The sequence below is a fragment of the Gopherus flavomarginatus genome, chromosome 3 (genome assembly GCF_025201925.1).
Source record: "Gopherus flavomarginatus isolate rGopFla2 chromosome 3, rGopFla2.mat.asm, whole genome shotgun sequence".
Lineage (NCBI taxonomy): Eukaryota > Metazoa > Chordata > Testudines > Testudinidae > Gopherus > Gopherus flavomarginatus.
Genome location: NC_066619.1, coordinates 605,631 through 632,350, shown reverse-complemented (window position 1 = coordinate 632,350; position 26,720 = coordinate 605,631). Strand labels below are relative to the sequence as shown.

The following is a 26,720-nucleotide window of genomic DNA, read 5'->3' as shown; positions in this document are numbered from 1 at the left end:
ATAGCTAGCTACTGGTTTCCAGCATTTTGGAAGTCTATTGATTGCTGGCAAACAAGACAGGCACCTAGTAACAGTGTGTTTCAATAGATTGCATTCTTCCACCTCAACAATTTCACATCTGCTTGAATTGTTCTGTTCTGATAAGAGATGCTAAAGTGGGAATAAATCTCTAAAATTAAATCTACATTGACATCAAGTTTTCCTGCAGCATACTTTGATGCATTATGAAGAATATGAGCTAAGCAGCTGGCTGCTATAATGTCCTCTTTGGACATATATGTTCTTCTGCTTCCCATAACATACACTGGCATTATCAGCTGCAAGCGCTGTCTGCTTCTCCAGACTGAGGTCAAAGACCTAGAGTTTTTGAGATATTTCTGTGGCAATGTCTTGTGCAGTGTCCTATCAGTGTAAAAATCCAAGAGAAAGTACTGACTCCCTTTTAAAAAACTATAAAATACTTATGGAAAATTTTTGTCACTCTCTTATTGAAGCATCAGTGGCCAAATAGAATTATAGATCATTAGCGTTAATATAGTCTAAATGCTTCTGAACTGGATCCAAGGTTAAAATGGTCTCTCTCACTACTTGTGACTTGCTTAAAAACCAAGGCAAGTCTTTTTATTCAGACGAGTCATAGTAAATAGTTTCATCAACTTTTATGCTTCAGTCAGTGCTTCAGTAAGAATGGTGTTGCATGACAGCGTGGAACCCCTTGCAAAGTTCAGCAGCAGACCCTTCATCATCATGAGGAGATGACACTAACTGGAGAGAATCTATGTTACTTGAAGTAGCTGCACTACATGAGTTCTGTTTGTGCTTTTCAGAGGAAATATGCCGATTCAAATCTCCTTGTCCATGATTGCTGACATCTACGTCATGCCTATACAGGCTGCAGCATGTGTGGTGCTCTCCTTTCCTACTCTCAGTCAGGATTCAACGGCTTGTGTTTCGGCTTAGTGACTATAAATAAACTGAGGCGATCTTGGCCTTATCCACCACAGTGAGAACTGACAGAATCAGTATTTGACGGAACAGTCTGTCTGCAGAGCAGTGTAGTCACCCTGATTTGTGGAGAGTGTTAATTGTCCACAAGGTAAAAGGATTTTATCAAGACTCCAATTTCCCACGGTTCAGCTTGATGGAAGTAGCCAATGTTAGCAAATCTGGAATCCCCCAGACCTCTGGTTATGTTGCTACTCGCTGCCCTTTTCTGCAATGAGGAACCTTCATGTGGGGCCCATTGAGGTGATTATAACATGAGCCAGACAGTCCAGTTGCTCTTGAAAGGCCTCAGTAATACTCATTTAAGGTGAACAGGTTATTCTGGAACACAGCCATGTTCTATAATGTGCTGCTTCCCCCGTTGCACTGCCCAGCTACGGAGAAAGTGGGGCCTCCAGGTGCAGTGGGTCTGCTAGGAAGGGTTTCTCCCACCATTTTCAGACTAGCCCCAGCGCACCGTTTGAGAGGGACTGTTTGTTTCCTTCTTGGTTATATATCGAGACCACAAGTCAGCTGTGAACCGTATACATTTCTCCTCGACACATTTGTACAATATGAACGTGGCTGGTGGTTTTGATAAACATATGGCAGTGATACCATGACGATGGAGCCACGTGTTCTGTCTGGGAGAGTCAGGTGTGGCAGGCTCTGGAGTGTGAGGGGAAGAGTCTTTAAGCACACTGTCTGTTACTGTTTTCTTCACAGAGCTTATTGGTGCACACCAGGGGCAGGCAGACTCATGGCTTCCTGCTGGAATCTGATGTTGTTTTTAATATCAGGCCCTCAGTTTAGGAGATCTTCAGTTCGAACAGCATTTCAGCCTCCCTTTCAGCCACTCAAACCCTGCCATTGGTTTTGATCCTCAAAGTTACCTTTTTTGTTCTGATTTGTCTCCATCCATTCAGTTTTCATCCTGTACTTCAGCCTCGCCCGCTCTGGCGCCCACTCCTAGGTGTCTGCCCTTCATCTGAATTGTAACATGATCCAAAATGAAACTCCTTTTCTCTCAAGCCCATCCTGCATTTTCCTTCACTGTTGAAACATCATCTTACCTGTAAGTCACTCAGACCATTGACTTGTGAGTCATAAGAACAGACACACTGGGTCAGACCATAGGTCCATCTAGCCCAGTGTCTTGTTTTCCATCAGTGGCCAGTGCTGAGTGCCCCAGAGGGAATGAACAGAACAGATAATCAAGTGATCCATCCCCTGTTGCCCATTCCCAGCTCCTGGCAAACAGAGGCCAGGGACACCATCCCTGCCCATCCTGGCTAATAGCCATTGATGGACCTACCCTCCATGAACTTATCTAGTTCTTTTTTGAACTTGTTAGTGTCTTGGCCTTCACAACATCCTCTAGCAAGGAGTTCCACAGGTCGTCATTGATTCTTCCCTCTCCCATGCCCTACCAAAGCATATTGGCTGGCTGCCTGGTTTGCAGCCTCCAGCCGCCAGTGAGAGGGAAGGGCAGCTGCTCCAGCTGCATAGAGTGAATGGCAGAACAGCATAGAGCATGGGCCCATCCTTGCTGCGTCACTCTGCACAGAAGCACCGCCATCATCCTTTGTCCACAGTCATCTCCTCTCTACTCATTTTCACCAGAGAAAGCCGTGTCAGGTGCTAAGTCCTACCAGACAGAAACAATGCTCCACAAATCAGTGTTTAAAACTGGACAAATGGCCTCCCTACCTTTGAGTGAAATGACTCCAGATTTGGATCAATAATATTACCCTGCACTCCCCTGAGGTACACCACATTTCAAAGCAATCAGAGGAACTGTATGGATTTTAGAGCATGTGCAAGACTCTAGCTTTTGAAGCATATAAAATGGCAGGAATGGAAACCCTTTAGTTGTTTTTCTGAAATGGCACATACGTTGTGTAAAAATTCGGGCTGTCAAGCGATTAAAAAAATTAATTGCATGATTAAACAACAGTGGAATATCATTTAATTTAAATATTTTTGGATGTTTACTACATTTTCAAAAATATTAATTTCAATTTCAACACAATACAAAGCGTACAGTGCTCACTTTATATTTTTTATTACAAATATTTGCAATGTAAAAAATTGTATTTTTCAGTTCACTTCATACAAGTACTGTAGTGCAATCTTTATCATGAAAGTTGAACTTAAAAACATAGACTTATGTAAAAAAAACAAAACAAACCTACATTCAAAACTAAAACAGTGTAAAACTTTAGAGCCTGCAAATCCACTTAGTCCTACTTCTCGGTCAGCCAATTGCTAAGACAAACAAGGTTGGTTACAATTTGCAGGAGATAATGCTGCCCACTTCCTAATTACAATGTCACCTGAAAGTGAGAATCGACGTTCACGTGGCACTGTTGTAGCCAGCGTTGCAAGATATTTACTTGCCAGATGTGCTAAAGATTCATATGTCTCTTCATGCTTCAACCTCATTCCAAGGGACATGTATCCATGCTGATGATGGTTTCTGCTCAAAAACGATCCAGAGCAGTGCAGACCAATGCATATTCATTTTTATCATCTGAGTCAGATTTTCTTTTTTGGTAGTTCAGGTTCTGTAGTTTCCACATCAGAGTGTTGCTCTTTTAAGACTTTTGAAAGCATACTCCACATCTCGTCCCACTCAGATTTTGGACGACCCTTCAGATTCTTGAGCTTTGGGTCGAGGGCTGTAGCTATCTTTAGAAATCTCACATCGATTCCTTCTTAGCGTTTTGTAAAATCTGCTGGAAAGTGTTCTTAAAAATGACCATGTGCTGGGTCATCATCCGAGACTGCTTTAACATTAAATATATGCAGAATGTGGGTAAAACACAGAGCAGGAGACGTAGAATTCTTCCCCCAAAGAGTTCAGTCACAAATTTAATTAACATACTTTTTTTTTTTTTTTTTAAACAAGCATCATCAGCATGGAAGCATGTCCTCTGGAATGGTAGGTGAAGCATGAAGGGGCATACAAATGTTTAGCATATCTGGCATGTAAATACCTTGCAACACCGGCTACAAAAGTACCAGACGAATGCCTGTTCTCGCTTTCAGGTGACATTGTAAATAAGAAACAGGCAGCAGAATCTCCCGTCAATGTAACCAAACTTGTTTGTCTTAGCGAGTGGCAGAATAAGTAGTAGGACTGAGTGGACTTGTAGGCTCTAAAATTTTACAGGGTTTTGTTTTTGAGAGCAGTTACGTAACCAAAACTATCTGCACTTGTAAATTGCACTTTCATGATAAAAAGATTGCACTACCCTACCTGTATGAGGTGAATTGAAAAATACGGTTTCTGTTTTCATTTTTACAGTGCATATATTTGCAATAAAAATAATAGTGAGCACTGTGCACTTTGTATTCTGTTGTAATTGAAGTCAATATTGAAAACATAGAAAGACATCCAAAAATACTGAATAAATTTCAGTTGGTAGTCTATTGTTATAAGTGTGACTAATGGCAATTAATTTGAGTTAATTGCTTGAGTTTGCTGTGATTGACAGCCCTAGTAAAAAGGTAGATTTTCTTGTATACTGTTCTCAGCTGGCGTCCCCTAGCGCTGCAGAGAGTGCTCAGCACTGCCTTGGGTTAGGCTCAGCAGAGTGAGACCGTTCTGATCTACAGCTCATTAATAGTGTCTCTAATGGGAGGGGGAGGCTTTTTTAAAAATGGCTTTTGGGTGGGGCTTATATATCCAGAACACCTGGTTCAAATGTCTCCACCTGTGGGTCACCAACCCTGTCCTGTACCCTTGTGAGGCACATAGAATTTTAGAGAAATCTGACGAAGCATGTTGACTTTAGAGGACTTAGAACAGTTAACCTTTAAACAGATGTCATCATGCAACTGCAGCTATAGTGGTGCTCCCGTATCCCTATAATACTGTGTCCAGGTCTCCTTTCTATGCTTTTAAAATATTGTTGAGAAATTGGAAACGGTTCAGAAAAGAGGTTCAAGCATGATTGGAGATCTGGAAAACTCTCCTCGCAGCGAAAGATTGAAGAAGCTCAAATATTTATTTTAACGAAGAGAAGGTTAAGAAGTGGTTTGATCACAGTCTACAAATATGTGCACTGGGAGAAAATTTCTGACAGAGGGCTCTTTGATCTAGCAGACAAAAGCATGAGACTCAATGGCTGGAAGCTGAAACTAGATAAATTCAGACTAGAAATAAGGTACAAAATTTGAGCAATGAGGATAATTAACCATTGACACGACTTACCAAGGAATGTGGTAGATTCTCTGTCACTTAGTCTTTCCATTAAGATTGGGCATCTCTGTCCTAAAGATCCACCCAAGCTCAACCACAAGCTGCTGGCTAGATGCATGAAGGTGAGGTGCTCTGGCCTGGATTCTGCAGGAGCTCAGATGGGATGGTTTTCATGGTCACTTCTAGCTTTATAGCCCACAAATCTGTGAAAATGCTTCAAAGACTAAATGTTCTCCAAGGCCTAAGATGCTGTGAGCCAGGGTGCCTGGGGCGGCCCTCACTGGAAATGCCAAGGTCAGGGCAGGCTCCAAAAGGGGGGGCAGATTCTCCCAAAGCCTGGTGGTTAACACTGAAGTAAACCCACCAACCAGTCACAGACTGTGCTGCACGCTCACACTCTCACACTTCACCCAGCTCCTTTTATTGCATTCCAGTTCTCTGGCTCCCAGTCAGCACCTAGTCCAGTACAGTAAGAAGTTATTTAACACTCTTCTCACTATACAGAATTTTCTTCTGATTCCCAAATGGCCAGCCACATTCCCAGGCCCGTATTAGCTTGGATCTTACCCAGAATACCACGCTGCTGGCCACTCCATTAGTGTCTAACACTAAAGGTTTAGTATGAAAGAAAGAAAATAGGAGGAGAGTGCTTTCATTTCACAAATCAGATACATATAGAGCCTTCACAGTCCACCTAGGAGGTTCTTAGCAGTATTGCTGAGTTTCCTGGCTTGAAAGTCCACCTAGAACACATCCACAGCTTGGATGGGTCATTCAGTCCTTTGTTCAGAGTTTCATTTTTAGAAGAGTTACTCCAGAGGTAAGAAGCAGGTTTGAAGACAAAATGGAGATGATGCAGCTGCTTTTTATATTCTTTTTGCCATGTGCCTGGTACTTCCTGTGACCCAAACACAAGCTTCACAGCGCGTGGCATGGCATGGAAAGGCCTTAGAGTTTTATCCATAGACATGCCCTGCTGCGTCATAAGGTGCAGTACCTGGCGTTCCAGTGGGGGTCCATTGTACAGTTGATGGTCCGTGATGGGCTATTGCAGAAGCTGGGCAGTGCTGATGTCAATCTGTCTGGGGGTGTCACCTAGAAACACAGCACAAATTAGGAAATACAGATATACCCTACATATTTATAACTTACCATACGGAGGTGACACAAATGTAGAAACAAGATTATCATACTTAGTGAATTATAACTTTTTTTCACTGATATCTTACATGGTATATCTGGTAAGATTAATTGCACTTTGTATGATATTGTTGATACCAATATTATAAGTGTCTCCCATATTCCATACAGCGTCAGAGATGTTTTCTTATCCAAAGGGGGTAAATGGCCAGTGTGATGGCAGATGATGATCAACATAAAATAGCGCACATTGAAGGGAAAAATATGAGTTCATCCTACACCTTACAGTGTTCTCGGTTAGCTGAGTCAGCTCAGCAAAGGGCTTCACCGTAGAGAAAACACACAGTCTAAAGCAGTGGTACTCAAACTATTTTTTTCATGGACCACTTGAAAATTGCTGTGGGTCTTGGCAGACTGTGTAATGATCTTTCCAGATGTTGTTTGTATTGTTAACTAACTACACCTCTATCCTGATAGAACATGAATTCGGATATAACACGGTAAAGCAGTGCTCTGAGGGGGTGGGGCTGCACACTCCAGCAGCTCAAAGCAAGTTTTGATATAATGCGGATTCACGTATAACACAGTAAGATTTTTTTTGGCTCCCGAGGACAGTGTTATATTGGGGTAGAGGTGTATTGTAAAGCACTTTGGATAAATGCACTATATTAAAAAATCTTTAATTAATCTTGATTTTTTTGTTCCACAAATAAAAACACACAACTCATATTTTAATATCAGCAGTCTTACCTTTCTACTGCGATGGATGTGCCCTCTCTCCCCCACCGCAGCAGCCTCTGAGCTGGGGCTGGGAAGGAGGGGGGTCTCTTCCCCCACCATAGCAGCCACAGACCTGAGGCTGGGAAGAAGGGCCTGGAGCTGGGGAAAGTTGCCTCTTTCTCTGGCTGCTGCAGCACTGCATGTCCCAAATTCTCCCCCCACCCCCTCTTCTCGCCCCACTGACCCCTTCCACCTCCCAAGGCCACCCCCTCACTTTACATGTGCATCTTCTCCATGGTCCACACCTACACAGCTCCACTAATTAGGTGGGTGGCCCTTCATTCTTTTCTGTGCAGCTGCCCAGGCACGCAGCTTAGAGGGAACTATCCACGGAGCCCCTGAATGGAGCTCACGGACCACAGTTTGAGAACCTCTGCTCTAAACAGAAATGGAACGGACCACACTCCCCTGGCAACCTCCCCCAGAAACTCCCCTGTTTTCAGCTGTGCTGCTGCTTGGGCGGGGTAAAGCAGAGACCTAACGAGGGTGGGGCAGGTGCCCAGGGTGTAGAGCCCTGGGGGTGGAAAAATGGGGTGGCCTGGTTGGGGGGGGGGCGGCGCAGGGTCACATTTAGCACAAAGGTTTTCAAACAAGGAGGATGGGGAGGCCAGGGTGCAGTTTGAAACCCACCTTCTCCTGCCTGGAGCTGGTGGATCAGAAGCTGGTGGGAGCCGCTCTGGCCCTTGGCTCTCTGTACTGTGAGAGACGAGGCAAAGGCTGGCTGCCTGGCAGCTCTCCCTGCTCTGCTTCCCAAGCTGGGCTGCCTCTTCATGACATGCTCTTGCTTCTCTCTAGATCATGTGTTCCCCCCATCAAGAGTTACATGTTGCCTCTGGGTTGAGGAGAAGGAGCAGCAGCAGAGCCATAAGCACCAGGGCAGCTGCAAACGAGAGCCTCAGGGAACATCTCATGGCAGCCAGGCTGTAGGGGCAGGGGTTTGCTCCAGAGGGCGTCACCAGCTGATGACAAGTTCCTTTGAGAAGAGGCAAGAGCGGGTCAAGGTGCAGCTCAGAGCTGCGTCGCCCGCCCTTCCTGGGGAGAGCCCAGCCATGCAGAGACTCAGGGAGCAGGGCAGGGATGGCTTCTGGGCAGCCAGCCAGTACCCCAGCTCCCACAGCATGGAGAGCCAGAGGCCTGAGCAGGCCGGGCGGCTCCCACCAGCTTCTGATCTGCTGGCTCCTGGCAGGAGGTGACAGTTTTCAAAGGGTGGGGCGCATGGCACTGTTTAAAAAATTGTTAAATGGAAGGCAGAAATCTGGGGATCATGTGACCCCGTGGAGCCTTCCCACACATCTTCTCTAGGAGGCCCAAATATGCTTTCTTGCCCTAAGCACTAAAATGCTTCGCTGTGGCTCCGGGGAAAAGTGTTGGGGTAGGGGATTGGACTGGACTGAATAACACAAGGATCAGAATGTGGAGGAGGCTTGGAATTAGTTTCTGCAACTTTGCTTAAAGTATCTGAAGCCTGCATCCGAAGCAAAAGTTACAGACCAAACTGGAGGAGCAAGCCCCTCAAACAGGTTATTAAGAGAAAGCCAAAAGCCTACAAGGAATGGAAGATGGGAGGGATCAGCAAGGAAAGCTACCTCTTGGAGGTCAGAAAGTGCAGGGGAAAAACTGCCAAAAGCCAAGCAGAGTTTTACCTGGAAAAGGAAATTAAAACCAGTAGCAAAAGGCTTTATAGTCATATATTTAAGAAAACAAGGGAAGGAGTGGGACCCCTAAATACTGAGGATGGCCCGGAGAGCAGAGACAATCTAGGCCTGGCCCAATGCCTACATGAATATTTTGCCTCAGTTTTTGGTGAAGGTAATGAGGAGCTTGGGGGCAGTGGCAGGGTGGCTAATGGAAATGAGGATATGGAAGTAGAAATGACCATATCTGAAGTGGAAGGCAACTCAAACTGCTTAATGGGATCAAATCAGGGGAGCTGGTTAATCTCTATCCAAGAATATTGAAGGAACTGGCACATGCGATTGTAACTCCCAATAGCAAGGATTTTCAATGAATCCCTAAACTCAGGTCAGACCCTATGACCAGAGAATTGCTAACATAGGACCTATTTTTAAGAAAGGGGGAAAAGGTGATCAGGGATCTACAGGCCTGTTAGTTTGACCTCAATTGTATGCAAGGTCTTGGAACAAATTTTGAAAGAGAAAGTAGTTAAGGACATAGAGGTAAACAGTAATTGGGCTAAAATACAACATGGTTTTACAAAAGGTAGATTTATGTCAGACCAACCTGATCTTTTCTTTGAGAAGATAACCACTGTTTTCAACAAAGGAAATGCAGTAGGTCTAATCTACCTGGATTTCAGTAAGGCATTTGATACAGTTCCACATGGGAAATTATTAGTTAAATTGGAGAAGATAGAATTTAATATGAGAATTGAAAGGTGGATAAGAGACTGGTTAAAGGGGAGACCACAACAGGTCATACTGAAAGGTGAACTGTCAGGCTGAAGGGAGGTTACTAGTGGAGTTTTTGGGGGATCAGTCTTGGGATAAATCTTATCCAACATTTTTATTAATGACCTTGTCACAAAAATTGGGAATGTGCTGCTAGAATTTGCAGATGAAACAAAAGTGGGAGGGATTGCCAATACAGAGAAGGACCAGAATATCATACAAGAAGATCTAGATGACCCTGAAAACTCTGAAAATGTAAGTAATGGAAATGAGGTGAAATTTAATAGTGCAAAGTGCAAGGTCATGCTGCTGGGGATATATCAGATGAAAGGGAGATGAGGATGAAGACCTGTGTGTATTGGTCCATCATAGAATGACCATGAGGTGCCAGTGTGATGTGGCCAGGAAAATGGTGAATGCAGTCCTAGGATGTATCAGGTGAGGTATTTCCAGTAGTGATAGGGAAGTGTTACTTCCATTATACAAGGCATGGGTGAGACCTCATGGAATAATGTGTACAATGCTGGTCTCCCAGTTTGAATTCATCTCTCTAAAGCATAGAACAGGTGCAGAGAAGGGCTACTAGGGTGATCCGAAGAATGGAAAACCTACTGTATGAGAGGAGACTCAAGGAGCTTGGCTTGTTTGGCCTAATCACACGAAGGCTGAGGGGAGATAGGATTATTGTCTTTAAGTACCTCAGAGGGATAAACACCAAGGAGGGAGAGGAGTTATTTAAGTTAAGTGCTAATGTGGACACAACAACAAATTGGTATAAACTGGCCATCAACAAGTTCAGGCTTGAAATTAGACAAAGGTTTGTAACCATCAGGGAAGTGCACTTCTGGAACTGCTCCCCTAGGAAGTGTGTAGGAGCAGAAAACTGAACTGCCACGACTGAGTTTGATACGTTTGTGGACTTTATGGGATGTGGGCCATCGGTGACTGCTGTTAGCAAATATCTCCAGCGGCTGGAGGTGGGAGTCTAGTTGGGTAAGGCCCTGAATTAATACAGAGAATATTTTTCCTGGTATCTGACTGGTGGGTCTTGCCCACATGCTCAGAGTCTAACTGCTGTATTTGGGGTCAGTAAGGAATTTTCTTCCAGGTCAGATTGGCAGAGACGCTAGGCCCTTTTCGCTTTCCTTTTCATCATGACCACCGGTCACCTGATGGTTTAAACTAAAGTAAATGATGGATTCTCTGTAACTTGAAGTCTTTAAATCAAGTTTTGAGGGCGTTAGTGACTCAGCCAGTGGTTAAGGGCCTTTTACAGGAGTGAATGAGTGAGGTTCTGTGGCCTGCAATGTGCAGGAGGTCAGACTAGATGATCATAATGGTCTCTTCTGGCCTTAAAATCTGAGTCTAATTTCCAGGCACTGGATCATGTTTTACCTTTCTCTGCTAGACTGAAGAGTTCTGCATGTAGATACTTATAGACCAGGGGTCGGCAACCTTTCAGAAGTGCTGTGCCGAGTTTTCATTTATTCACTCTAATTTAAGGTTTCACGGGCCGGCAATACATTTTAATGTTTTTTAGAAGGTCTCTCTCTATAAGTCTATATATTGTATAACTAAACTAGTGTTGTATTGTAAAATAAACAAGATTTTCAAAATGTTTAAGAAGCTTCATTTAAAATGAAATTTAAAATGTTGATCTTACGCCACTGGCCCGCTCAGCCTGCTGCTGGTCTGGGGTTCTGTTCACCTAGGCCAGCAGCAGGCTGAGTGGGGCCTGTGGCCGGGACTCCGGCTGGCAAGGGTCTGGGAGCCAGAACCTCAAACAGTCAGCGGACTGTGCAGGGCCAGCAGCCAGGACCCCAGACCGTCAGTGGGCTAAGCAGCTCAGCCCACTGCCGCTCAGGGGTTTCATCTGCCGGCTCCTGCCAGCTGGGATCCCAACTGCCGGACCCACTCAGCCCGCTGCCAGTCTGGGGTTCTGTTCATCTAGGCCAGCAGCAGGCTGAGTGGGGCCTGCGGCCGGGACTCCGGCTGGCAAGAGTCCGGCAGCCAGAACCCCAGACCGGCAGTGGGCTGAGCGGCTCAGCCCACTGCCGCTCAGGGCTTCCATCTGCTGGCTCCTGCGAGCCAGGATCCCGGCTGCCGGACCCACTCAGCCCGCTACCGGTCTGGGGTCCTGGCCCTGTCCACATACAGTGGGTACCTACCTTCTCCCTGGTTCTGGCCCATTCTCTTCCTCTTTCTACACTGAGCTGAGGATGAGAGTGCACTGAACACAGGGCTGAGGGTGAAGGGTCTGGCCAGGAGCTAGAATTCAGGAGCGGGCTCAGTGTTGAGGCAGGAGGTTTGGGTGTGGGGCACTTATCTGGGCAGCTCCCATTTGATGCAAGGGGTGCAGGTGGGAATGGGGGTGTGCGCAGTAGCTCCTGTTTGGTGCTCAGGGTGGGAGTGGGGAGGTGGCGGGTCGTGGGGTGGGCTGGGTATGTGGGGGGGTGAAAGTGTCAGGGCAGAGGGCTGGAGTCAGGGCTGGGGACTGGGTACGTGGGGGGGTGCAGGTGTCAGGGCAGAGTGGGGGCTGGGTATGTATGGGGGTGCCAGAGTCAGGGCTAGGGTTGTGGGGGGGTGGTATGAAGGAGTCAACCAGAGGGCTGGGTGTGTATGAGGGAGGTACAGGGCTCAGGACAGAGGCCTGGAGGGAGAGGTGTGGGGCTCAGGGCAGAGGGCTGGGTGTGTGTTTGGGGGGGCGGGATGTCAGGGCTCAGGGGAGAGGGCTGGGTGACTGCCCCCCTGAGAACTCCCTGCCAACTCCCTGTCCCCCATCCCCTGACTACCCTGTCCTGGGACCCCTGCCCCCAAATGTTCCTCAGGACCCCACTCCCTGTCTGAGCCTCCCTGCTCATCCCCTGACTGGACCATACCTCCTACCTGTCCCCAGACTGGCCCAACCCTTATCCACACCCCTGTCCCCAGCCAGACCCCTGGGACTCCCATGCCTATCCAATCGCTCCCCGCCTCCTGACAGGACCCTCAGATCTCCCGACCTGTCCAATCCCCACCCCCACCCCTGCTCCCTGCCTGCCCCAACCCCTCTCCACACCCCTGCCCCTGACAGGACCCCCAGAACTCCTGACTCACACAACCCCCCCAGCTCCTTGTCCCCTGACCACCCCCTCCAGAGACCCCCACTCTTAACTGCCCCCCAGGACCCTCCTTGTTCCCTAAACTCTATCCATCCCCCACCCCTTGACAGACCACAGGACTCCCATGCCCCATCCAATCCCCCCTGCTCCCTGACTGTCTCCTCCAGAGACCCCCCTGCCCCTAACTACCACCAACCCTCTGGGATCCCACCCCCCATCCAACCCACCCTGCTCCCTGTCCCCTGACTGCCCCCACCCCTTATCCAACCCCCGCCCCAGCCCTGAATCCCTTACCATGAGGCTCCACGCAGAGCCAGACATGCCGCCCTGCAGGAGCACGCAGCCCCGCCCCTCAGAGTGCTGCACGCGCGGCGGCAGAGCTCTGGTTGAGCGGGGAGCGTCTTTCCCTCCCCGCAGAGCCAAACACTACCCCATGGGAGCGTGCAGGGCGGCATGGCTCCAGGGGAGGGGCTGGCAGCTTGCCAGGGGGAGCGGAGGGCAGAGGAGAGCAGGCCAGGATTTTTAATGGCATGCTGGAGTCCCGGCAAGCCGCAGCGTGCCATTAAAAATCGGCTCGCATGCCATAGGTTGCCAACCTCGTTATAGATCAAGTCACCCCTTAACCTTCTCTTTGTTAAGCTAAGTAGATTGTGCTCCTTGAGTCTGTCACTACAAGGCAGGTTTTCCAATCCTTAAATCATTTTTGTGGCTCTTCTCTGAACCCTCTCAAATTTTTCAACATGCTTCTTAAATGGTGGACACCAGAACTGGACACAGGATTCCAGCAGTGGTCACGCCAGTGCTAAATACAGAGGTAAAATAACCTCTCTGCTCCTACTTGAGATTCCCCCATTTGTGCATCCAAGGATCGCATTAGGCCCTTTTGGCCAGTGTCGTTTCCATCACAACCCCAAAATCTTTTTTTGAGTCACGCTTCCCAGGGTAAAGGGCCCCATCATGTAAGCATGGCCTGCATGCTTTGTTTCTAGATGTATACATTTAGTAATATCAAGACGCGTATTGTTTGCCTGTGCCCATCTTACCAAATGATCTCGATTGCTTTGTGTTAGTGACCTGTCCTCTTCATTATTTACCACTCCCCCAATCTTTGTTATGTGATCTGCAATGTTTCTTAGTTAGGATTTTGTTTTCTTCCAGTCATTCATAAAAATATTCAGTACTATAAGGCCAAGAACTGATCCATGTGGGACCCCATTAGAGACACACCCATTTGATGATGATTCCATGTTTACAATTGCATTTTGAGACCTATCAGTTAGCCAGCTTTAAATCCATTTAAGTGTGCCATGCTAAGTTTATATTGGACTAGAATTTTAATCAAAATGTTGTGATACCTATTCAGATGTCTTCCAGAAATGTATTACATCAACACTATTACCTTTATCGACCAAAATTGTAGTTACATAAAAAAGATGATTACTTTGGCAAGATCGGTTTTCTATAAACCCATGTGGGTTGGCATTCATTGTTATATTCCTTTAATTTTTTATTAATGAGTCTCATATCAGCTACTTCATTATCTTGCCTGAGACTGATGTCAGACTAACAGCCCTATAATTACCATGTCATCCCAGTTACCCTTCGAGACTTCCTGAACTTCCCCTGTGTCCAAGACTTATTGAAAAATCAGCATTAATGGTCCAGTGAGCTCCCGAGCCAGCTCCTTTAATACTCTTGGATGCAAGTTCTCCAGACCTGCTGATTTAAAGAAGTCAGCTAACTTTAGCAGGTGCTGTTTAACGTCCTTGTGAGATACTAGTGCAGTGGAAAGAGTGTTTTCATATTATATGACCATATCGTTTTTTACCAAATACAAAGAGAAACATTTATTGAACACTTCTGCCTTTTCTGCATTGCTAGTATTGATAATTCTGCCATTTCCATCTAGTAATGGATCAATACCATTGTCAGGGATGTTTTTGTTCAGAAATTTTTTAAAAAATCCTTCTTACTGTCCTTAACTCTGCCAGCTATAGATTTCTCCTAATGTCCCTTTGCTTCCCTTACCAATGTTCTTATCACTTACATTTCCTGGGAACCCTGGGACTGTGAGTTTCCTCAATCCAGAGACCCTGCTTTCTTTCCCTCCAGTAACGGACCCCTCTTCTAATGGAAGTGTTTTTGACTCTGTGTTAACCCCACCCGCCTTTCCAAGCCTCATGCCCTGAGGCTGAAGGAGACCTCATCATGCCCTGATAAATGGGGGAAGGGGCAAGCCCCTTAGCGAAGCTGCTACCTTGAGCAGTGTACCGCAGGGTGCCCGATCACCCCCCTAGTGGTGCACCATCTGTCTGGGGCTCCCATGAGTCTCTTGACATGACCCGGCTTGTCACACATGCAGCACATTACCCCTGGGACTTCACGCTTCTTGGCCTCAAACTGTTTCTCCTCAATCCTTGGTTCGGCGTTATCAGCCATTGTGGTCTCTGGTATCTGAGACCCAGTGTCCTTCGTAGCCCAGCCCTCCCAGGTGCCAGCTAGTAATCTTCATTGTCTCTGACAGCCACGGGCAGACCTGCCCACAGTACCCGCCCCCATCTGACTCCTTTTCCTTTCCTGTGTGCAATGGCTGAGCTTGTCTGGTTGCTGTCATGGTGGCCGGGCTTTCCGCCCAGCCGGTGTTGTCATTGTTCAGTGTGCCAATCTGGGATATCGGCCATCTTGCACTGCAGACAGTTGTAAGCATCGCTCTGCGTTGTCATCGCCTTGATGGGCGTGGCTCTTGGGTCCCACTCCTAGAACATGTTGTAAGAGTGAACACTCCCTGCTGAAGGGCTCCCTGGCATCCAGTGTGGAACCAGAGTTACATCTCTGCCTCAGTTTCCCCTAGTGGACTTTTAGTAAGCTCAGTGAGGCTTGTGCACAGTGAACAATCTATGCAAGGGCTCTAGTTTATTGAATCAAGTGCCAGACATGGTAGGGAAATACGCCTGCTCTTTCTGCTGTCAGTCCCCAGGCTTCTCCGCTCCCTGGGCTCTGCAGTCCCTCCCCTGTGGCCTCAGGAGAGCCTGGAGAGCTCTGCAGTGCTGTCCTCTGAAACATCCCGTCTGTGTGCTGGGGCTGTTTTTTTCCCCAGGAGCCCCTGGGAGTAGCTGCTTACCTAGATCCTCATAGTTTCCTTACCCTGTTCTAGGCTCCGGCCTAAACCATCCTAACTCTTTTTGAGGCCCAGTGTTCCTGAGCTGGCTGCCAGCTACTTAAGCAATCAGCCATCCACAGGTGGATCTGGCTTGGCTTGTTCTCCTTAGCAGAGCCTGACACAGGTGCCTGCCCCTTCAGAGGGCCACCCCAGGACAGGGCTTCACTCCTGCTGAGGCTGATAATTTGACCTGGCCCTAACCCTGCAATACCTCAAGGTGCCCCTGCCCAGTTCACAGAACCATGAGGTTGGGAGGGGCCACCAGGGTCATGTCATCCAACCCTTGGACAAGGTACAGGATTTGTTGTATCTAAACCACCCCAGACAGACGGCTCCAGCCTCCTTTTGAAAACTTCCAGCAAAGGAGCTTCCACAAGCTCTGTAGGCGTCTGTTCCATTGTCCTACTGCTGTAGTTTGAGCCCACTGCCTCTTGTCCTGCCCCCTTTCTCCGTCTTTCTTATGGCAGCCTTTTAACTGTCTACAGACCACTGTCATGTCCTCCTTAATCTCCTCTTTTCCAAACTAAACATACCCAGTTCCTTCAGCCTTTGCTCATACGGCTGCATTCCATCACTTTGATCATCTTTGTTCCTCGCCTCTGGATCGTTTCCAGTTTCCCTACATCCTTTCTATACAGTGGTGACCAAAACTGGACACACAACTCTAGCCTAGCAGCGCCGAATAGAGCGATACTATCACTTCCTGTGCCTTGCATGCTGTGACTCTGTTAATGCAGTCTGAAACTTCATTTGCTCTTTTTTGCAACAGCATCACATTGCTGACTCATGTTGAGGTTGTGAGCCACCACAGCTCCCACATCCTTCTCAGCAGTGCTGCCCCAAGCCAGCTTTACCCCATTCTGTATTTGCACACTTGGTTTCTCTTCCCTAAGTGTAGCACCTTAATTTGTCTCTGCTGAATTTCATTGTGTTGTCTGTAGGCCACTTCTCCAGTTAGTCAAGATCCCTCTGAATTTTAGCTCTATCGTCCTAAGTGTTGGCAACCCGCCCTAGCTTTGTGTCATCTGAGAATTTGATCAAGATACTCTCTCTTCCTACATTCAAGTCATTAATAAAGATGTTAAACACTAGACCCAGAACAGATCCCTGTGGAATCCCACTTGAGACCTCCTGACATCATTCCATTAGTAGCTAATCTTTGTTTGTGGTTGTTTAACCAATTATGTATCCACATAATCGCAGTTCTGTTGAGCCTGCATATCCCCAGGTTCGCTATCAGAATGTCACCGGAGACTGTGTCAAAAGCCTTGCTGAAGTCCAGGTATACTATGTCCACTGCATTCTCTCAGCCACCAACCCAGTTACCCTCTCAAAGCAGGAATCAAGCTGGTTTGGCAGGATGTGTTCTAGGTAAATCCAGGCTGGCTGCTGGTGATCACCTTCCATCCTGCCGGTATTCGCAACTGAATGTTTTAGACATGGCTCTAGTATCGAGGTCAGGCTGACTGGTCTGTTGTTCCCTGGCTCCTCCTTTTCCCCTACGTTAGCCCTTCTCCAGGCTTTCAGGACCTCTCCTGTCAGCCACGAGCTTGTAAATATCGTTGTCAGTGGCTCCGAGAGTTCTTCAGCTAATTTGTCCAGTACCCTGAGGTGAATAGCATCCGGCCTGCTGATTTGAATTCACTCAGATTGGTCAGAAGAGCTGACATGTTCTTTACTTGGCCTGATCTGCATCCTTTCCCCTTTATTGTCTGTGATAACTTTGCTAGTCGTCTGGTCACCTGTTATTTTTTGTGAGAGGACTGAAGCAAAGTAGGCATTGAGCAGTTCTGCCTTCCTCTTATCTACCATTACCTGCTCATCTTCTCCCCTAAGCAGTGCACCCACACCCTCCGTGAGTGTTCTTTTTTGTCTGACAGGTTTGAAGAACCCTCCCCTTCCTGTTGTCTCTAACATTCCTTGCTTTGTAACTCATTCTATTGCTCACACTTTCTCATTTCCCTTTAGCTGGTGCACAGGCCACATGATTCCTGTCCGGTTAATTTTGAGAATAAGATTTTGCCACAATCCGGGTTTGTTACCGCTTTCCTGGTGCTATCTCTTTCCTGGCCAGTCTTTCCTGGCTGTGTATTCCTAGGTAGTTCCTGTTTCTGGTACGGGAAGAGAAATCACAGGCCATTGTACCTTAATTATGCTGTCATTTTGGGTTCCCTGCCACCTTCCCCCTGGAGGGTTTTATTACTGCCTCCCAGTGCAGGGTACTCACTAGATTTCTGAATTCCCTGGCATTTGTTCCCCTGCAATCTGAGCCCTTTGTGCAGCGGCGTTCTGGGATGGTCTGTTCCTCGCTGTGTTTAATTCAGTCAGCTTGGGGTCAAAGTGCCCAGCTTCCCTCTCGCTGTCCTCCTCTCAGGCAGCTCCTTGCTACCCATAGTCAAGGCTCGTCCTGGCTGAGCTCCTTGTGCTCTGCAGTTTCTACGTTTTCTTCTGTGGAGTTTTCTTTGAGAAAATAGATGAAGACACGACAGATCCTGGTAACTTTCATGCCATTTGGGATCCTGTCAGAGGAACAATGCAACAGCCACTAGACTAGATGAGCAAAGTGCTGATGCCTCAGGAACTCCTGATATTGACGGAGAGCAATTGAGGAGATCATAGAATATCAGGGTTGGAAGGGACCCCCGGAGGTATCTAGTCCAACCCCCTGCTCAAAGCAGGACCAATCCCCAACTAAATCACCCCAGCCAGGGCTTTGTCAAGCCTGACCTTAAAAACCTCTAAGGAAGGAGATTCCACCACCTCTGTAGGGAACCCATTCCAGTGCTTCACCACCCTTCTAGTGAAAAAGTTTTTCGTAATATCCAACTAAACATCCCCACTGCAACTTGAGACCATTGCTCCTTCTTCTGTCATCTGCTACTGTTGAGACCAGCTTAGCTCCATCCTCTGTGGAACCCCCCTTTCAGGTAGTTGAAAGCAGCTATCAAATCCCACCTCATTCTTTTCTTCTGCAGATTAAACAATCCCAGTTCCCTCAGCCTCTCCTCATAAGTCATGTGCTCCAGCCCCCAATCTTTTTTTTTTGCCCTGTGCTGGACTTTTTCCAATTTTTCCACATCCTTTTTGTAGCGTGGGGCCCAAAACTGGACACAGTACTCCAGATGAGGCCTCACCAATGTTGAATAGAGGGGAATGATCACGTCCCTCAATCTGCTAGCAGTGCCCCTAATTATACAACCCAAAATGCCGTTAGCCTTCTCGGCAACAGGGGCACACTGTCGACTCATATCCAGCTTCTTGTCCACTGTAACCCCTAGGTTCTTTTCTGCAGCACTGCTGCCTAGCCGCTCATTCCCTAGTCTGTAGCAGTGAATGAGATTCTTCCATCCTAAATGCAGGACTCTGCACTTGTCCTTCTTGAATTTCCTCAGATTTCTTTTGGCCCAATCCTCTAATTTGTCTAGGTCCCTATGTATCCTATCCCTACCCTCCAGCGTATCTACCACTCCCCCCAGTTTAGTGTCATCTGCAAACTTGCTGCAGTCCACTTCATCGTCCAGATCATTAATGAAGGTATTGAACAAAATCAGCCCCAGAACTGACTCTTGGGGCACTCCGCTTGATACTGGCTGCCCACTAGACATGGAGCCATTGATCACTACCTGTGGAGCCCGATGATCTAGCCAGCTTTTTATCCACCTTATAGTCCATTCATCCAGCCCATATTTCTTTAACTTGCCAGCAAGAATACTGTGAGAGACCGTATCAAAAGCTTTGCTAAAGTCAAGGAATAACACGTCCTCTGCTTTCCACTCATCCACAGAGCCAGTTATCTCCTCATAGAAGGCAATTAGGTTAGTCAGGCATGACTTGCCCTTGGTGAATCCATGCTGACTGTTCCTGATCACTTTCCTCTCCTCTAAGTGCTTCAGAATTGATTCCTTGAGTACCTGCTCCATGATTTTCCCAGGGACTGAGGTGAGGCTGACTGGCCTGTAGTTCCCTGGATCCTTCTCCTTCCCTTTTCTAAAGATGGGCACTACAGTAGTCTTTTTCCAGTCATCCGGGACTTCCCCCGATTGCCATGAGTTTTCAAAGATAATGGCCAATGGCTCTGCAATCCGCCAACTCCTTTAGCACCCTCGGATGCACCACATCTGGCCCCATGGACTTGTGCTCGTCCAGTTCTTCTAAATAGTCCCAAACCACTTCTTTCTCCACAGAGGGCTGGTCACCTCCTCCCCATGCTGTGCTGCCCAGTGCAGCAGGCTGGGAGCTGACCTTGTTTGTGAAGACAGAGGCAAAAAAAATCATTGAGTGCATTAGCTTTTTCCACATCCTCTGACACTAGGTTGCCTCCCCCATTCAGTAAGGGGCCCACACTTTCCTTGACTTTCTTCTTGTTGCTAACATACCTGAAGAAACCCTTCTTGTTCCTTTTAACATCCCTTGCTAGCTGCAACTCCAAGTGCGATTTGGCCTTCCTGATTTCACTCCGGCATGCCTGAGCAATATTTTTATACTCCTCCCTGGTCATTTGTCCAGTCTTCCCCTTCTTGTAAGCTTATTTTTTGTGTTTAAGATCAGCAAGGATTTCATTGTTAAGCCAAGCTGGTTGCCTGCCATATATACTATTCTTTCTACACATCAGGATGGTTTGTTCCTGCAACCTCAATAAGGATTCTTTAAAATACAGCCAGCTCTCCTGGACTCCTTTCCCCCTCATGTTATTCTCCCAGGGGATCCCGCCCATCAATTCCCTGAGGGAGTCAGTCTGCTTTTCTGAAGTCCAGGGTCCATATTCTGCTGCTCTCCTTTCTTCCTTGTGTCGGGATCCTGAACTCGACCATCTCATGGTCACTGCCTCCCAGGTTCCCATCCACTTTTGCTTCCCCTACTAATTCCTCCCGGTTTGTGAGCAGCAGGTCAAGAGCTCTGCCCTTAGTTGGTTCTTCCAGCACGTGCACCAGGAAATTGTCCCCTATACTTTCCAAAAACTTCCTGGATTGTCTGTGCACTACTGTATTGCTCTCCCAGCACATATCAGGGTGTTTGAAGTCTCCCATGAGAACCAGGGCCTGCTATCTAGTAACTTCTGCTAGTTGCTGGAAGAAAGCCTCATCCACTTCATCCCCCTGGTCTGGTGCTTATAGCAGACTCCCACCACGACATCACCCTTGTTGCTCACACTTGTAAACTTAATTCAGAGACTGTATAATCGGCTACCAGCAGCCAAAGCTAGAGCGGGGAAGCCGGGCAATTCACTAATGCAGAGTCCATCCGTCCTTGACCCAGAACTCGGTGAGAGGGAGATGCTGTGTGTGGGACTTGTGTGCCAGTCGAAGGCTGGTCCTGCTCTCTCTCCCACAACAGGCTGTGCAGTGAAGGAAGCTCTCTCCACGTCTGCACACCTTCAAAACTCAGTGCAAGTTTTTGTCTCTATTCGTAATGGTTGTGGGTCTGGCTGCCTCCCCTCTTCCCTCCATTCCCTGGACACCTCAGCACACACCTTATTCTCCATCCCTCTGAGCCGTGTAGCTGCATGTTAGACATTCAGGTGGGAGGCTCCAAAGCTCTACACAATTCCACCCTTCTGCTTCTCCTCACCCTGTCCCCCTCGGCCTCCCCGCTCCTTTACCTCCCCCGGTCTCTTCTCTGCTGTCGCCCTCCTCTGCCCCCCAGAACAGCCTCTCCATCCATCCCTGCACCTCTGTAATGCAACGTTCTGTTAGGAGAGATGTGCACTGGGGGAGACTCTGCTCTTGGGGCCAGGGCCCTGGACTGGCTGGGCCAGGGAGCTGAGGGGCCCATGCTGGGAGAATGGGGACCCAGGATCATGGGCCTGTGCTGGGAGAGTCTGCTCTGTTTTTCAGCCAGTGATTTTGGGCTTTTCCTTTCGGATGAGGACCCGAAGAAGGGGATTTGGCTGGAAGCTGGGAAGGCTCTGGACTACTACATGCTCCGCAATGGGGTAAGTGCCCAGTCCCTGCCCCTGAGTCCCCATACATCCTTCCCCAAGCTCTGGACTGTGACGTGCCCTGCAGTGCGGTACGTGCCTCTACTGCCCCCAGCCCCAGTGCAAGGTTTTTAGAGGTTTTTAAGGCCTGGCTTGCCAAAGCCCTGGCTGGAATGATTTAGATGGGAATTGGTCCTGCTTTGAGCAGGGGGTTGGACTAGATACCTCCTGAGGTCTGTCCAACCCTGATAGTCTATGATTCTATGCTCTGCCGTGCCCGGTGCAGCCTGCTCCATAGCCCTGGCTACTCCCTCCCATCTCCCGGGCATGGCTGTTCCTCAGGGGTGAGCGGGGTTCCCTGGTACAGAGGGGAGGGCATGGTGATCACATGCCCCTGCTGGCGTGCCCGGACGCTGGCGCTAACACTGAGCACCTGCACTGTAGGACACCATGGAGTACAAGAAGAAGCAACGACCGCTCAAGATTCGCATGCTGGATGGGACGGTTAAAACAGTCATGGTGGACGACTCCAAAACGGTCACGGACATACTCATGACAATCTGTGCCCGGATTGGTAAGGGGTGGAGCACTGCCCAGGCCAGAGCCAGGGGCAGGATGGGAGGGTGCAGTGTCTTGCTTGGGGAGGTGAAGAGGGATGAGGCGATGTTACCTGGCTGTCGGGGGATGAGAGGATGGGGAGGGTGCATTGCCTGGCATGGGGAGAGGATGGGAAGGGGGTGCTGCCTGGCCTGGGGGGGGGCACGGGGCAGAGGTCGGGGAGGGGGCATTGCTTGGCTGTGGGGGGTCGGGGAGAGTGGGCGGCAGTGCCTGCATGCAGGTAAGGGGTGCTGTTCTTCAGGGGCACTACCCAGGCAGGGGGTGTTTGTGTCCCGTAGGGCGTATTGCAGGGATGCTGAACTGGACAGGGGGAGCTCTGTGTCCTTGGGGGCTCCCCAGCCTGTGGCTGCCAGGCTGGCTGTGACGGGCTCTGCGCTGTCTGCCCCTGCAGGCATCACCAATCATGATGAGTACTCACTGGTGCGGGAGATGATGGAGGAGAAGAAGGAGGAGATCACCGGCACTCTCAAGAAGGACAAGACCCTGCTGCGGGATGAGAAGAAGATGGAGAAACTCAAGCAGAAGTTGCACACGGACGATGAGTGTACAGACCTGCCCTGTGCTGGGGGCAGGAGGGGTGGGGCCAGCCTGCACTGCGGGCAGCGAGTGGGCAAGTGGGCGCCATGGGTGGAGGTCAGTCCCGGGGGTGGCCAGCGCTGTGGATGGAGGGAGGTGGCGGTGGGAGTGCGGAGGTCGCCCCTGCATAGTGTCTCTCAGTGCCTTGGGTCACTCGGTCTGTCCCTCCCAGCCTCATGCCCTGGGCTGGGACTAGCTGTGGGGCCGGCGTATGGCCCTGCTCACGTTCTGTGCTCTCGGCAGTGAACTGGCTGGATCATGGGCGAACACTGCGTGAGCAAGGCATCGACGACAACGAGACGCTTCTGCTGCGACGCAAGTTCTTCTACTCCGACCAGAACGTGGACTCCAGGGACCCTGTGCAGCTCAACCTGCTCTATGTGCAGGTACCCGCCCCCCAGCCTGTTACCTGCCACCAAAGCTTAGCTAGTGACCCGCTCCCCAGGCCATGCCGGTCCTCTGCAGCCTCAGCCCTGTGCTGCTCAGGGCTGGTGTCCTGGCCACGATGCTCTGGGGCTTTGAAGTATGGATTGCACGCTGTTACCTGGTGCAGGGCAGCTCTCCGAGACTGAGAGCCGGCGCTCTGCTGGCCCATTGCTCTCCATGTCCGCTAACGGGAGACTAAGAAGGACTTGGCTTAGTTTGGAACAAGAAAGGCCCTGTCTACACTAGCATTTATGTCAGCAAAAGTCACGTCACTCAGCATGTGAAAAACAGCCCCTCGGGTGCCCAGCGCTCGCTCGACGGGAGACGCTCTCACCCGACACAGCTGCCACCACTCGAGGGGGTGGTTTTATGATGTCACAGGGACAGCGGCTACACAAGCAACCTGACAGCAGCACAGCTGCATCGGTACTGCTGTGCCATTCTCAGCTTGCCAGTGTAGACGTGGCCTGAGTCTGGGCGTTAGGCCCAGCTCTCCCCCCGCAGGGATGGTTCAGCAGGTGACCTGAGGAGGCTGTGGGGTCCCCGTCATTGCAGAGTTTTAGGAGCGGACTGGACAAACCCTGTCAGGGGTGGCTTGGTATTAGTCCTGTCGCAGCACAGTGGGCTGGACTGGCTGAGCTCTCGGGGCTCCTTCCTGCCCTGCTGTGCTCCAGGGGCCCCAGCGCAGCTTCCTGCTCCCTTCTAACCCTTTCCCTGGGGAACTAGCAGTGTCTGGGCTTGGGGGGCGGCGACTCAGGCTGCTGCCCTGTGCGCATGGGCGATGGGCTGCCCTGGTCTGGCACCTCCTGTCCCTTAGGAGCTGCCACTTCTTAGCCCCAAGGAGAAGTGTTTGAGCAGCTAGTAATGCATCTCCCCCCTCCCCCCATACACGCTGTGTAAGGCCAGGCCCCAGCCAGCTCCTGGACCTGACTTGCCTCCTGTCCCCCGGCAAAACAGCAAAGCAGCTTAGCCTCAAGTCAGCGAACTGTCATCTTCAGACAGCGCCGGGCAGGAACAGCTCCACAATGGTCTCAGCACGTCATGTTAAGCCAGAGTGCGGGAACTTTTCCTCCAGCCAGTGTGCAGTTCCCTTCCCCTCTCTATTCTCCGCCCCCCAGCCAGTGTGTGGGTCCCCTCCCTCCCCCTGCAGCCAGCATGCGACCCCCATCTCCTCTCCTTCCTCCCCACCCCCCCACCAGCGTGAGACCCCATCCCTTCTCCTTCCTCCTCAGCCAGCGTGTGACCCTCCTCCTTCCTCCCCACCCCCCAGCCAGTGTGTGGGTCCCCTCCCTCCCCCTGCAGCCAGCATGCGACCCCCATCTCCTCTCCTTCCTCCCCACCCCCCCACAGCGTGAGACCCCATCCCTTCTCCTTCCTCCTCAGCCAGCGTGTGACCCTCCTCCTTCCTCCCCAGCCCCCAGCCAGTGTGTGGGTCCCCTCCCTCCCCCTGCAGCCAGCATGCGACCCCCATCTCCTCTCCTTCCTCCCCACCCCCCCACAGCGTGAGACCCCATCCCTTCTCCTTCCTCCTCAGCCAGCGTGTGACCCTCCTCCCTCCTCCTTCCTCCCCACCCCCCAGCCAGTGTGTGGGTCCCCTCCCTCCCCCTGCAGCCAGCATGCGACCCCCATCTCCTCTCCTTCCTCCCCACCCGCCCACAGCGTGAGACCCCATCCCTTCTCCTTCCTCCTCAGCCAGCGTGTGACCCTCCTCCCTCCTCCTTCCTCCCCACCCCCCAGCCAGTGTGTGGCTCCCCTTCCTCCCCCTGCAGCCAGCGTGCAACCCCCTTCCCCCTTCTTCCTCCCCACCCCCCAGCCAGTGTGCGATCCTTGTCCCCTCCCCAGCCAATGTGTGACCCCCATCCCCTCTTCTTCCTTCCCACCCCCCAGCCAGTGTGTGACCACACACACCCGGTCAGTGTGTGGCTCCCCGTCCCCCCAGCCCAGTGCCCCAGATTCACCCTTCTCCTCTCCCACAGGCTCGTGATGACATCCTGAATGGCTCCCACCCTGTTTCCTTCGACAAGGCCTGCGAGTTTGCTGGGTTCCAGTGTCAGATCCAGTTTGGATCCCACAATGAGCAGAAGCACAAGCCAGGCTTTCTGGAGTAAGGGTCCCAAAGAGCCCTACAGAGGCGCCCCCAAGCCGCCCCTGCCCCCCAGTGCGGCACTTGGCTCAGCGCTACTGTGAGGGCGGAGCTCCCGGCCTGCTCCCTGCCGCACCCGTTCCAGGGAGCCCTCTGGGTACCTCTGCAGTGTGGAGGGGTCTGCTTCGGAGATGAGGGTCCTGACGGAGCCCTGAGCTCCGGCCTCGCCCATGTCCGCCCTGCCCCAAAGACTCACTCCCTGCTCATGCCCTGCCTGGGGCTCCTGTGGGGGCTGATGCCAGGACTTGGCACTGGGGCTTATCCAGGGCATGTGCTGGGGGTCGGCAGGCCTGCGCCAGGCTCTGCCAGTAACAGCTGGTTCTGCTTTCCCTGTAGCCTGAAGGACTTCCTGCCCAAGGAGTACATCAAGCAGAAAGGCGAGCGCAAGATCTTCATGGTGAGTGTGCCGGGGTGGGGCAGGCCGCTGCCTGGGCCTGGCCTGGGATCTGTTCGCCTGGCCTGTGCACAGCCAGGCCTTGGCCTCTCCCAAGGCTGCAGGACCCATGCCCAGGAGAGGAGGCAGGAGCCTGGGGCGGCTACTCAATGGGGCATTCGGTCATTTGGTGTGCGGCTGTGGCTGGGATGGAGGCCTGGTAGTTCCTGGGAGAGCCCATAGCGAGGAGGGGCAGGGGCAGGGGCAGGGGCAGGGGCAGGGGATACACCGGCTGTGGGAGAGGCTGCATAGCGGTTCAGGCTGATGAGCACAGCTGCTTTGAGAGAAGGTTCATGGAGGGCTGGCGGAAGGCAGGATGGGAGAGAACAGGACAAGGGTGATGGCTGGCAGGGCCCAGTGAGGCCCTGGTTGCTGGGAGGGCCGTGACGGGGTGGCCAGGAGCAGGGGAAGGAGGGGGGACAACAGGCAGGGTGGGGCACCCTGGAGGGAGCCATGGCGTTGGGGTTATCAGCTCTGCTCTCTCAGGCTCACAAGAACTGCGGCAACATGAGCGAGATTGAGGCCAAAGTTCGCTACGTGAAACTCGCCCGCTCCCTGAAAACCTACGGCGTCTCCTTCTTCCTGGTCAAGGTGAGCCAGCGGCTCCCCACGTGCCCCGGCCTCCTGTCCCTGCCACCCCTCCAGCTATCGGTGTCCATGCGACCCCCCCCCACCATCACTCCTCCCCTCCGCTCTGCTCACGTGTTCTCTCCTCTCCTTCATCACTGGAGCATCACCCAGCGGAGTGGGGCCCGTGGGGCTACACCCTCGCTGATGGGACATTCCCCTGCCGGTGGAGCTGGGCCCTGGAGGTGCCTTTGCTTTGG

At 50.5% G+C, this 26,720-nt stretch overlaps 1 protein-coding gene across 4 annotated transcripts in view; it reads left to right on the top strand.

The window, feature by feature from the left end:
* The window catches only part of TLN1 (talin 1), a 192,949-nt gene that overhangs the window by 67,081 nt on the left and 99,148 nt on the right, over positions 1-26,720 (top strand). For all 4 annotated transcript variants that reach the window (XM_050943517.1, XM_050943519.1, XM_050943518.1 and 1 more), the window contains exons 3-9: positions 21,615-21,712; positions 22,142-22,271; positions 22,707-22,859; positions 23,135-23,277; positions 25,294-25,421; positions 25,797-25,857; positions 26,380-26,484. In XM_050943517.1, the coding sequence (XP_050799474.1) occupies positions 21,615-21,712; positions 22,142-22,271; positions 22,707-22,859; positions 23,135-23,277; positions 25,294-25,421; positions 25,797-25,857; positions 26,380-26,484 (818 nt within the window). The remainder of the gene's footprint in view (positions 1-21,614; positions 21,713-22,141; positions 22,272-22,706; positions 22,860-23,134; positions 23,278-25,293; positions 25,422-25,796; positions 25,858-26,379; positions 26,485-26,720) is intronic.